The sequence below is a fragment of the Zonotrichia albicollis genome, chromosome 8 (genome assembly GCF_047830755.1).
Source record: "Zonotrichia albicollis isolate bZonAlb1 chromosome 8, bZonAlb1.hap1, whole genome shotgun sequence".
Classification (NCBI taxonomy): Eukaryota; Metazoa; Chordata; class Aves; order Passeriformes; family Passerellidae; genus Zonotrichia; species Zonotrichia albicollis.
The window spans coordinates 43,470,170-43,482,513 of record NC_133826.1 but is presented as its reverse complement, the minus strand read 5'-3'; the positions used below and the strand labels follow the sequence as shown (position 1 = coordinate 43,482,513).

Below are 12,344 nucleotides of genomic sequence, written 5' to 3'. Positions count from 1 at the left end.
TGAAAGTTACTGGTAGTTCCTTATCCATCTGCAGTGCTGCACTTGGGAACTGCACATAGGGAGACCTGCAAGGCGTCCCTGAAAGCCCTAAGCCCTGCCCATAGCCCAGGGTGTATCCACAGAGTATTAAGGCATGGATTACTTCTTCTGAGTCCCAAACAAAGCAGCAGAGAGTGTGGTCAGAGGTTTGTGGGTGATAGTTGAGACACCGCTGTTACCAAGTGGTCAAGGCAAAATGTCAGTGGCCCCACGTGTCCTGTAACTGGTACCCAAGGGAGCAGAGAAATGGGCTGTTGGAATGTCAGTTCCTAATTACTGCAGTGCCTAATCACAAGGCAGTTTGGCACAGCTCATCTGCATCATTGCAAAATCACTCACTCCACGTGCCTTGTGGTCTCATGCCACCAACCTCCCAAGTTACTGATTTTCAATGTCATTTTAGGTGGCAATAAAAAAAATAAATCTTCAAGGAGTGAGGAGGAAGGAGCTAACCTTTAATGAAATAATGATCATGAAGAGATATAGGAGTCCCAATGTTGTGAATTGTTGTAGTGTGTTTTAAGTTTCTCAGTTTGCTCCCCCATTTTATGTACTGTACCCTCCTTTGTTCATTGTAAATGGTTCCTCTCTCCCCAGTTTTTCCCGCCACTGCCTCCTTGTCAGTTAAGTTGCTTAGTTACCGTGCTATTTTTAGTTGCTAATGTTACAGTTTGTATGACCGCTCCTCCCTCATCCCACCTTATAAGTAGATGTTATCTCCTCCCTGGGCACAGTCAATCACCCCCCACTCCTCCCAGGTTTCGAGAACCTTCTCCTCTCTGGGGGTTGTGGTTGGCTGTGGTCCCGGGGCCCCTCCTTTACTTTGTATTTATTGGTTTCCGGTGCATGTCAGTTATGTTCAGTACCTCCCTTTGAGTTACCCTATTGGATAGCTGGGCTCCCCTCCTCTCTCCTCCCCTTCCCTATAAAACCTTGTCACTCCCCTGGTTCGGGGCCATTTTGCTGGTTGGTGCCCCTCCTTGTTGGTGCCTCCGGATCACCTAATAAACCAACTGTTCACCCCCAGCAAGTGGTCACCTCCTTTATCGTCTCACGTGCGCGACTCCGAGCTCTTCCACCAGCCCAGCCTGAGGCCAGGACGCCGAAGGGGGCTGGCTTCGTATGCGCAGGGGCGTTGGCCTTCTCACCCCTCGAGCTAGCCGGATCTAGGGCCGCGTACGCCCTCGCGCAGTGTGGCGCCCAACGTGGGGCCTGAAGTGGACCACTGACCACTTGGACAGCTGACCACCGGACCCTGCGGTGTTGGACATTTTGCTCCTTTGGACGCCGCGCTACCCCAGGTAGTAGCAGGCCCTGTTTTAGGGGCAGCGCTCCCTGGGGATCGGGATCGGGACCCCTCGCACCCAGTGAGGACGACCCCGGAGACGAAGACCCCCACCTGACTTTTCTTTTGCTGTCGCCACCAGGCTGGTAAGATCGGGCCCCGCCCTGGGGACCTTTCCGACTTCCCCCCTGCCTTTTTAACCTTCCCCTAGGGGTACATGCCCTGCATTGGGGACCTACCCCCCACCCTCTTCCCCTGAGGCTCTTCCTCACCCCCGCGCCTTTTTTGTTTTACCTTTCCTGTGGGGTCAGTATCCCCAGACTTGGGGCCCGGACCCACCACCCAAATCCTTTTTCCCTTTTGCTGAAACCCCAGACTTGGGGACAGTGGGGGGAGCAGGGGCTGGTGGCGAGTAGCTTGTTGTTTTAGTTTTTGTTATTTTTCAGGCGGGTGGTTGTACCACCAGTGGATTTTCCCCCTTTCTAGTGACAGCGGTTCCTGCACTAGAAAGGTGCCATGGGTGCTGGCTTGGGAAAATCCCAAAAGGAGGTATATTATGTTGTTAAAGGTTTGCTGCTTGGGGGTGGTCAGAAGGCCCCCAAGCAAGAGTTAAAGTTTTTGGTTAAGTGGGTCTTTTCAAAGTTCCCCGAGGTTTCCCCGGAACTTGCCAAGCAGCCACGGTTTTGGGCAGCCGTTTTGGCCAAATTGGAAGAAGCTGTTAATTCCGGGGAGACGAAATTGGCGACCGTGGCATTCTGGACGGGCAGAGTGCTTGCGGCACTCCGCTCGTCAGGGGAACCTAAGAAAAGGCCCGCAAGTTTTGGTTTATCCCCCCGTTCCCCTCGTTCAATTGCCCTTACCCCTCAATCCCTTCCCTCTCCCCTTAGGCAGGAGCCCTCGAGGGGGATTTTGAAGGCCGACAAGAGGCAGGGGGTCCATCCTTCCCCTGCTCCCCCTCGATCTGCTCAGCCCCCCCCATCGAGGAGCCCTGGCCAGGTTCCTCTTCTTTCCTCACCCTCTACCCCAGTTCCCAAATCCCCAGTTGCGAAACCCAAAGTTGTTAGGTTTGTAGATGATCCGCAAAATGGCTCCCTGGGAGCCCAAGATGGCGGCGGCCACGTGGTCGTTCCCGCCAAGGCTCCTTCTTCTTCGGTTAACCCCTTCCTCCCTTGCCCCAACCCCTTCCTTCCTCCAGACCCAACCTCCTTTTCGGTTACCCCTCCCTCATATCCTCCCTCCGCCCCACCCATTCCCCCGTCCTCCGCCTCTCAATCAGCTCCTCCCCAAACTCCTCCCCCAGCTCAGCCCCCCATTCGCTCCTCCCCCGCTCCGCCTTTGTACTTCCCTCCGCCCCCGAGCGTCACCCAGGGGGCGGAGAGGGGTGGTTGGTCACGCCCACTCCCTCACCCTGCGTCATTGCCAGACCCCGCCTCAACCTCCTCCAGTTCCGGTTCCCACGCTCCTCCTTCCGGTTCCCACGCTCTGTGTTCCGGGGGGGGGGGGGTGGATGACCGGAAGCCGGGGCAGGCGCCCTTGTTGGAAGCCGCTCCGGTTACCTACCACCTGAGTGGGGAAGGGACCCCTCAGGCCCAGTGGGTGCCTTTAGCACAGGCCCGGATCAAGGAGCTGTGCAAGGCGCAGAAGGACTACTCCCGGGGGTCAGAGTACTTCCGGGGTATGCTCCGTAATGCCCTTGCACAGGGAGATCTGGTGCCGGCTGACCTGAGGGCCCTCTTCTCCAGCCTTGCAAGGCCCATGGAATTTAGGGTCTGGGTGGGGGAATGGAGGAGGGAGATATTGGAGGTTCTCCCAAATATGTGGGGGAATCCTGCAATGTCTCATGATGCAGACGGTCTGGTAATCACCCAGGAACACCTTTTGGGTGAGGGACAGTGGGCAGAGGGGGCAGCTCAGGCGAAAGCCTTATTCCCCTCCCAGCTTGTGGAGACCGCTCGGGCAGCTGAGCGGGCCTTCTTCAAGCTGGAGGTGGTGACCTCCCAATGGGAGGAGGATGAGGTCCGGCAAGGAGCGCAAGAGCCATACATGGCCTTTATCGAGCGCCTCTACCGATATGTAGAGGCGCAGGCGCTCGGGGATGATGACAGGGAGAGGTTGCTTCAGCGGATGGCATTCAGCAATGCCAACGCTGAGTGCCGCAAGGCTATAAGAACTCTCCCTCGAAGTCCCCGGCCCACGATAGAGGCCATGATTGAGGTCGTGGTGCGTCAGGTCTCCCTGGCATCACGGCCCAAGAGAACATCTGTGGCTCTTGCTGAATGCCCCGAGCCGGACTTCATGGAAGCTGCCCCCGTTGCCGGACCCCCAACACCTGGGTCCGGCAGAAGGTCATCAGCCACCCACCCCTGCCATCTTTGTGGCAAAGTCGGGCATTGGATGCCCCAGTGCCCGATGCGCCACGATTACCTGGAGTACAGGCGGAAGCGGGAAAGGGAAGAGAGCAAGGAGGAAAAAAACTAAGCAAAGAGCGCAGCCCCTCCCTGCGCGACGACAAAAGTACGGCGGGCTTTTCAACAACCTGCGGGGAGGGAGGAGACGGGAGAAGACCGCCGACCTACGTTTTGCCGGATTTGACATATCTTTCTGACGTGACCTTATCTACCTGTGGTGCTGTACCTGCAATTAACACCATGTCCTCTGCTTCTCCATACAGGCTGCAGCTGACTAGGGACCTTTACATCCCTAACAGTAACATCCAGCTGGTGTCTGTCGACCTGCAACATCCGGGTCGCTGGAGGAAACTGGGACGTTGCAGGTGGACTGTTGTCGGAGACACCAAGCACACACCGCGAGACATCCACATCGTCCCTGGTCTGGTAACTACCGACCGGGACCGTTTCGCGGTAGGGCTGTACTGTGTCCGACCCCCACTTTTCCTCCCCAAGGGACAGGTCATTGCCCAGGCCATTGCTGTGCCAGAAGAGGATCACCAGACGATTTCGTCGGAGAAGACATCGCCTCCGACCGTGGCCTGGGCACAACTAGTGGGGAGGGAAAAGCCCCGCCTAACCTGTCAACTTTCGTTGGGCGGGGACAAGAAGATAGTGAGAGGTCTTTTGGACACAGGTGCAGATGTGACGATCATTCCCTCTCGGGAGTGGCCGTCACATTGGGGCTTGCAAAGCGCTGCGGGCACGATCTCTGGTGTTGGGGGCCTTCAATTGGCAAACCAATCCAAGAGCATTGTACAAATTAAGGGGCCCGACGGGCAATTGGCCTCGATACGCCCGTTCGTTTTAGATTATACAGAGCCTCTCTGGGGAAGAGACCTACTGGCCCAGTGGGGAGCCAAAATTGACCTCCCGAAGGCTCCCCAGGTTTTTCGGGCAGTGGCCACTGAGGAGCGCCGGACCTGGAAGCTGAATTGGCTTTCTGATGAACCAGTACAGGTCAAGCAGTGGCCACTCAATAAGCAAAAATTAAGGGCGCTCAACGAGCTCGTTCAGGAGCAGCTACTGAAAGGCAACCTGGAGGAGACCATGTCACCTTGGAACTCCCCAGTGTTTGTCATCAAGAAGCCCAACAAAGACAAGTGGCGACTCCTGACCGACCTCCGCAAAATTAATGAATTAATAGTTGAAATGGGTCCTCTTCAGCCAGGGATGCCCTCCCCAGCAATGCTCCCCCGAAATTGGAATTTGGCTGTTATTGACATAAAAGATTGCTTTTTCCAAATTCCCCTTCACCCGGACGATGCTCCGCGCTTTGCGTTCACAGTTCCGTCCGTGAACTGTGAGTCCCCAGCCAAGCGCTATCATTGGCGGGTGCTTCCACAGGGCATGAAGAACAGCCCTGTGATCTGCCAATGGTATGTCGCTTCGCTGCTGTCACCCATCCGTACAGCCCTCGGGGATGCCGTCATTGTTCACCATTATATGGACGACATCCTCGTGTGTGCGCCCGACCACAGTCTGCTTGCCCATGCGCTTGACCTGACAACCAATGCGTTGGTTGCTGCAGGGTTCGAGCTCCAGCAGGACAAAATTCAGCGGATGCCACCTTGGAAGTACCTGGGCCTTGAAATTACCAAGCGGACCATTGTTCCGCAAAAATTGGCTATTAGGACAAAAGTCCAGACCCTAGCAGATGTCCATCAACTGTGTGGGTCTTTGAATTGGGTGAGACCCTGGCTAGGCATTTCAACCGAAGACCTAGCCCCCCTTTTCAATTTGTTGAAAGGGGGAGAGGGGCTCAGTTCCCCTAGGGCTCTCACCCCAGAGGCGGAGGTGGCCTTGGAGAGGGTACAAAAAGCTATTTCGACCAGGCAGGCCCATCGTTACCATCCGGGTCTGCCATTCAAATTTATAGTACTGGGAAAATTGCCACACCTTCATGGCATCATCCATCAGTGGGACGACAGTCCGAAGGACCAAGGCTCAGGAGAGAAGCTCTTAATCATAGAGTGGGTCTTCCTGAGCCACCATCGGTCCAAAAGAATGACACGGCCACAGGAGTTGGTAGCCGAACTGATCCTCAAGGCGAGATCGAGGATCAGGGAGCTTGCAGGGTGTGATTTCTCATGCATCCATATTCCAATTGAATTAGAATCGGGCCAATTAAAATTAAAGACCTTTGAAGAACTGCTGCAAACCAATGAATATCTTCAGTTTGCACTTGACAGCTACACTGGGCGCATCGCAGTAGATCGGCCGGCCCACAAATTATTTAATTCGGAGTTTAAATTATCACTAAAGAAGGTTCAGAGCAGGGAGCCGCTGGATGCTTTGACAGTTTTTACGGACGCGTCTGGAGCATCCCACAAGTCAGTGATGACTTGGAAGGATCCTCAAACTCAGCAGTGGGAGACCGATGTTGCTGTTGTGGAGGGCTCTCCACAGGTTGCTGAGTTGGACGCAGTTGTCAGGGCATTCCAGAGATTCCCTGGACCTTTCAATTTGGTCACAGATTCTGCGTATGTTGCAGGTGTAGTGTCCCGAGCTGAGTCAGCAGTTCTTCAAGAGGTCACGAACAAAAGATTATTTGAATTGTTGAATAGGCTCGTCGAGTTGGTCTCCCACCGCGAGCATCCATTTTATGTCATGCATGTGAGATCACACACAGACCTGCCTGGGTTCATTGCGGAAGGCAACCGTCGTGCCGATTCTTTGGCCGCGGCTGCTGTTTCGCAGGCCCCTCTCCTAGATGTGTTCGGTCAGGCTAAGATCAGCCACCAACTGTTCCATCAAAATGCGCCTGGCCTGGTTCGTCAATTCAATCTGACGCAGGAGCAGGCCAAGGCGATTGTGGCCACATGTCCCCAATGCCAGCAAGACCAAATGCCTACCGTGGCCTCGGGGGTTAACCCCCGAGGGCTGGCAAGCTGTGAGGTGTGGCAGATGGACGTAACACACATCCCATCTTTCGGTCGATTGTGTTGCGTCCATGTCTCAGTCGATACCTTCTCCGGGGCTATCTACGCTTCTGCCCACACAGGTGAAAAGGCAGCGGATGTTCAGAAGCATCTGCTTCAAGCATTCGCTGTCTTGGGCATCCCTAGGGTCCTAAAAACAGACAACGGCCCTGCGTACACCTCCAAGGAACTGCGGAGCTTCCTGCAACAATGGGGAATAGTGCATAAAACCGGCATCCCTTATTCCCCGACAGGCCAAGCCATGGTGGAAAGGGCCCACCAGAGCCTCAAAAAGATCCTGTCCCGACAACAACCGGCAATGAAGGTGGAGACCCCCCACGTCCGGCTGTCAAGAGCTCTTTACACCCTCAATTTTCTAAATTGCTCTTTTGACAGCCAAAATCCTCCAGTGGTCCGGCATTTCGGCAGTCACCAGCAGCTGCAGCCCAAAGCCAGGCCGCCGGTTCTTGTAAAGGATCCGGAGACCTGGCGGACGGAGGGCCCCTTTGACTTGGTGACTTGGGGGAGGGGATACGCTTGCGTGTCCACTCCCTCAGGCCCCAAGTGGGTCCCATCTAAGTGGGTCAGGCCCTTCGTCCCGAAGCAGAGGACCAAGACAGAAGCAGTACCACAGGTCCGGCAAGCGTGTTGGCGTCGGCGGAGGAAGCAACACCACCAACCGTCTTCCTTCTCTCCTGAGCTTCCCCCTGTTTCAGAAGAACCCTCTCCTCCAGCTTCTCCTCCACCCCTTGACCTCTTACACCATCTTTCCTCTTATTCCCCCCCAGCTCCAACCGTTACCCCTCGTATGTTTTATTTAAATTGGTTGTTTGGAGAGGAACCATTTTTGTGATTTCCATATACTTTTACCGCTCTCTTTTCATTTCAGTTGCATCTCCCCAAATGGCCCCCGCTTTGACAACGCTGGCTCCCAACCCTTGTCTGATGATGATGATGCTGACGACCTGCGGACTCCTTCTGCCACCTACGGAGCCGTGGGTCATTCCCCAGCCAAAAGTCAACGTCTGGCGTACCTTGGCTCAATCGCTAGGACAGGACAGCATCTGCCTGGACACCAGCGCTGCAGAGGACCCGATGTCGTCCTGCCTTGTGGGGATCCCTTTCTCTCCAGGAGAGTTCCCCCCTGCCTTTCAGTCTACCTTTTCCCCTATTTTGGCCCGGAGCCTTACTTTCCTACCTGGTTTCGAACCCAGTAACGCCTGGAGAGACGGAGTGGCGAGGCTGGATCCTGCGCCCTCCGAGCCCACAGAATTACATCTACTCGGTTCCGCCAATTCTACTATTTGTTTTCAGTTTGATTATACTCTTACCCCCATCGAGAAGGGCACGGAGGTGGTCCTGCAAGCAAAGAAAGAATATCAAGCGGACCGGTGGTGTCGGGCCGTTTTGAAGATCGTCGGCCCTACCACCACCAAGCGGACCCCTTATGCCCTTCCAAGGGGGGTGTTTTTGATTTGTGGCGACCGAGCGTGGGCAGGCATCCCCTCTGGTCTGGTCGGAGGGCCGTGCACCTTTGGCCGGCTGACGCTGTTTACACCCAACGTCACCCAAATTATCAATTGGAAAAAGACCAACGTCACATCCGAATTGGCTAGATCCAAAAGAGATCTTAAAGATCTCACCGAGGACTGTGATGATGAAATTACTCATTGGTCACATTCAAAGTCGGTTGCCTTTACCATCTTATTGCCTTGGGTATCGGTAGCCAAATCTCTAGGTGAATTGGGCCGCCTAGAGTGTTGGGTGGCTAAACAAGCCAATCTTACTTCAGCCGCGCTATACGACCTCCTTACAGACGAGGAAATAACAAGGCAGGCGACACTCCAGAACAGGGCAGCAATAGACTTTCTATTGCTGCTCCATCACCATCATTGTGAAGAGTTTGAGGGCCTCTGCTGCATGAACCTGTCCTCCAGAGCCGAGGACGCCAGACATTCAATAAAGAGACTCCAAGACCTCGTCCATCAGGTCAAGCAGGAGACATCTGACTGGCTGGGGGACATCTTCAAGGGTTGGGGCCTTAGCGGGTGGGCCAGTTCAGTTTTAGAATCCGCTTTTAAGATTGTTTTGAGTTTGATTGTACTTTTGGTTCTGTTTATGTTGATCCGCGGTTTGGTCCAAAAATTAGTAGCCAGAGCCACAACTATGGCTGCCAATCATGCCACAATTTCCCAGGAGGGACCTTTCGAGCTGGAGGACCTCTCCTCAGAGGCCGAAGGAGCTGCGGACGAGGAGGGGTCAACCGAGCCGCCCCAAGAACATCTGTGGGCTGGCGAACTCCAGCTCGAAGAAGGCGAAGATTGGCAGGACCGGCCGCGGACATCTTCTTTTTGAGTTATACGGACATTCCTGTTTTTATTTATTTTATTTGTTAAGACACGGGGAGATGTTGTAGTGTGTTTTAAGTTTCTCAGTTTGCTCCCCCATTTTATGTACTGTACCCTCCTTTGTTCATTGTAAATGGTTCCTCTCTCCCCAGTTTTTCCCGCCACTGCCTCCTTGTCAGTTAAGTTGCTTAGTTACCGTGCTATTTTTAGTTGCTAATGTTACAGTTTGTATGACCGCTCCTCCCTCATCCCACCTTATAAGTAGATGTTATCTCCTCCCTGGGCACAGTCAATCACCCCCCACTCCTCCCAGGTTTCGAGAACCTTCTCCTCTCTGGGGGTTGTGGTTGGCTGTGGTCCCGGGGCCCCTCCTTTACTTTGTATTTATTGGTTTCCGGTGCATGTCAGTTATGTTCAGTACCTCCCTTTGAGTTACCCTATTGGATAGCTGGGCTCCCCTCCTCTCTCCTCCCCTTCCCTATAAAACCTTGTCACTCCCCTGGTTCGGGGCCATTTTGCTGGTTGGTGCCCCTCCTTGTTGGTGCCTCCGGATCACCTAATAAACCAACTGTTCACCCCCAGCAAGTGGTCACCTCCTTTATCGTCTCACGTGCGCGACTCCGAGCTCTTCCACCAGCCCAGCCTGAGGCCAGGACGCCGAAGGGGGCTGGCTTCGTATGCGCAGGGGCGTTGGCCTTCTCACCCCTCGAGCTAGCCGGATCTAGGGCCGCGTACGCCCTCGCGCAGTGAATTATTTGGACAGGTGAGAGGTCATGGTCTTATCCCATGGATGTGTGTTTACATATTGCAAACATGAGAGGTTAAAAACCCACTTTGGTCAGTGGCAGCAAGCAAAGCTGTTAATTTTTATTTATTCATATTTCTCTACTCATCTCCAATGGATGAGAAGAGAGTGCATTTTGTCTGCATGAGTCTTCCCTGGCACACCTAGTTTGATATTTACTCCAAAATTATTCAATACCTGGATCAGCTGTATCTTCCTAAGTCAATAGCCTCAAAGTTCACTACCTCCACATTTATTTGGGATTGATTTTTTAAAGTTTCTTAAGTGCAGATGAACCATCCTAAAGTGGATTTCCCTTGGATTGTTGTCCCTCCCTGCCATTGCTATGCATGCCAGGAAGACTAGGTGCTTATTTCCAGAAACACCATGCCTGAAATGTTTTTCATCTGGGCTGTTTCTAAACTGCACTTTTCATTTGCTGCCTATCTAAGACATCTCCTTTTTCACAGATGAGTCTTTCTCTTTGAGACTGCACAGATTGCAAACAATGCACAGCCAAGAGGGAATATCTATTCCTTTGATTCTGTCCTTGTCACAAAGGCATCTGGAAATAAGAAACCTGGAAGCAAAAAATCAACATAGCCATGCATGTTCATCTCTACCCCCTTGTTTCCTTCTTTCAGCTACCTTCTGGGCGAGGAACTCTTGCTGGTTATAGAGTACATGGATGGAGGTGTCCTGACCGATATCATCAGCCAGACCTGCCTGTCTGAAGATGAGATGGCAGCCATCAGTCGGGAGGTCAGCAATCCCAGCTGTGTTTCCAAGGCCTTGGGCAGCATTGTCTGGGAAACAGGGGCTCAGAACAGGAGAGGTTTCCTGTGCCCAGCTTTGTTTCTGTGTTGCTGCTATTCTATGGGCAAGTAAAAGCATCTCAAGTGAAAGGCCTGCCAGTGCCCCTGCACTCCCTGTACTCAGTGCCAGTACTCGTATCTCCTGCTGTTGTATTCTTGCTCTGTCTCTTGTATTTGTGTTTGCTGTTCTCCACCTTGCCTCTCTAAACGTTTGCCTGGAGTCTGTCTTCACTGCATTCCTTGCCTTTAAAGCAAAGGTGCTGGTGGCAGGATTTGAAACAAACAGCAAAGAAAAAAGAGAGAGACTCGTTTCTCTCAGTCCTCAGCTAAAAAGGATAGGAGTGCAGCCAGAATGCTCTTTGCTTCTGAGCACATGCACTGCAGCAGGAGTCATCCTGGCTGGTTGGCAGGGGACAGCCTACAACAGCAGGTGCTGTTGCTCTTTCAAAAGCTGACATGCCTTTCCTCAGAAAGGTCCTGCTCTGCAAGTGTTGGAGCAGCAAGCTCTTCTTCTCAGTGGCCGTTACCGTTCTGCCATTACTTCCCATTCCCCTGGAGAGGGAATCTTTTAGATTCTTTGTTTCCTTTCTTGTGTGATGAAATCACATCACTCATTTTTGGCCTCCTGTTTCTGTTTTCTCCCTCAGTGCCTGCAAGGACTGGATTTTCTTCATTCAAACGATGTGATCCATCGAGACGTGAAGAGTGACAACATCCTTCTCAAAACTGACGGCTCTGTCAAGCTGGGTCAGTATATTCTTGGTCAGGTGCAGCATTCCAGGGATGTGGTTGTGGGGCTGCTTGGAGTGACTGCCAGCTCCCCAAAAATGGTGCTGGTGGCAGTGCAGGGACCCCTGCTGCGAGCTGAGGGCACAGTTGCAACGTGCACAGAGGTAGAAAGAGCCACAAGCAGTCAAGAGTGGCCTTGCTCTGTGTGTGTCCCTTCCAGAGGGAGGGAGTTACAAGTCTAAAGTTTCCAAAGAACAAAAGCCACTGCTGGAGGCAGTGTAAAAAATGGGGGGATTTTTAAAGTCACCAATGCCAGGAGATTCAACAGCACGTTTTCAAACTTCTACTGGGGAATTCTTTTGCTTGCTTTCCTAATTGCACAGAATTCAGATAAAACCACTATTTTGTTTTCTCTTTAGCTGATTTTGGCCTCGCTACTCAGCTCAGCCCTGAGCAGAGCAGACCATGCTTGGTAGTCGGAACTCCTTGGTGGATGGCGCCTGAAGTGGTGACAGGTCAACCATATGGCCCCAAAGTGGACATATGGTCTTTTGGAATTGTGGGAATTGAAATGATAGAACAAGAACCTCCTTACTTGAGTGAAAGTTCTGGCACGGTAAGGAGCAAATACTCATTGATCCCACTGTCTTTCTCACCTGTCCCATGTCCTGTGTGCCACTGGACAAAATCCCATTGCCATCTGCTGGAACTACTTCCACCAAGGTCCCCTCCTACAAATGTCCCTGCAACACATCAGCATCTGCTGTAGTTTTGGTTGCATCAGTGGGGGAAATCAAGCCTTACCACATGCAAACAAACTCCAAACAAACTCTATTCTCAGGCAACACTTTCCTTTGGGTTAGTGGTTCCAGTTCTTTTGTCTGTGTAGATGGCCTTAATAACAGGAAAAAAGCATCTTAAAAGTGTTGTTATCTTTCCAGAAATGAAGGAAGGAAACCCAAACCCAACAAAGTTT

General features: G+C 52.8%; 1 protein-coding gene across 2 annotated transcripts; it reads left to right on the top strand.

The window, feature by feature from the left end:
• The first annotated feature begins 542 nt into the window (after positions 1-542).
• LOC141729914 (uncharacterized) lies at positions 543-9,772 on the top strand. Of its 2 annotated transcripts, none has more exons than XR_012581478.1 (2): positions 543-1,470; positions 7,582-7,719. XR_012581478.1 is itself a non-coding variant. In XM_074546576.1 (2 exons), the coding sequence occupies exons 1-2, from the start codon at positions 3,601-3,603 to the stop codon at positions 9,045-9,047; spliced, it is 5,364 nt and encodes a 1,787-aa protein (XP_074402677.1). In that variant the 5' UTR covers positions 2,843-3,600; the 3' UTR covers positions 9,048-9,772. The 2 variants fall into 2 exon arrangements, 1 of the variants encoding a protein (XP_074402677.1); XM_074546576.1 differs by lacking the exon at positions 543-1,470 and adding an exon at positions 2,843-7,498 and having other exon boundaries at positions 7,582-9,772.
• The last annotated feature ends 2,572 nt before the right edge of the window (positions 9,773-12,344 follow it).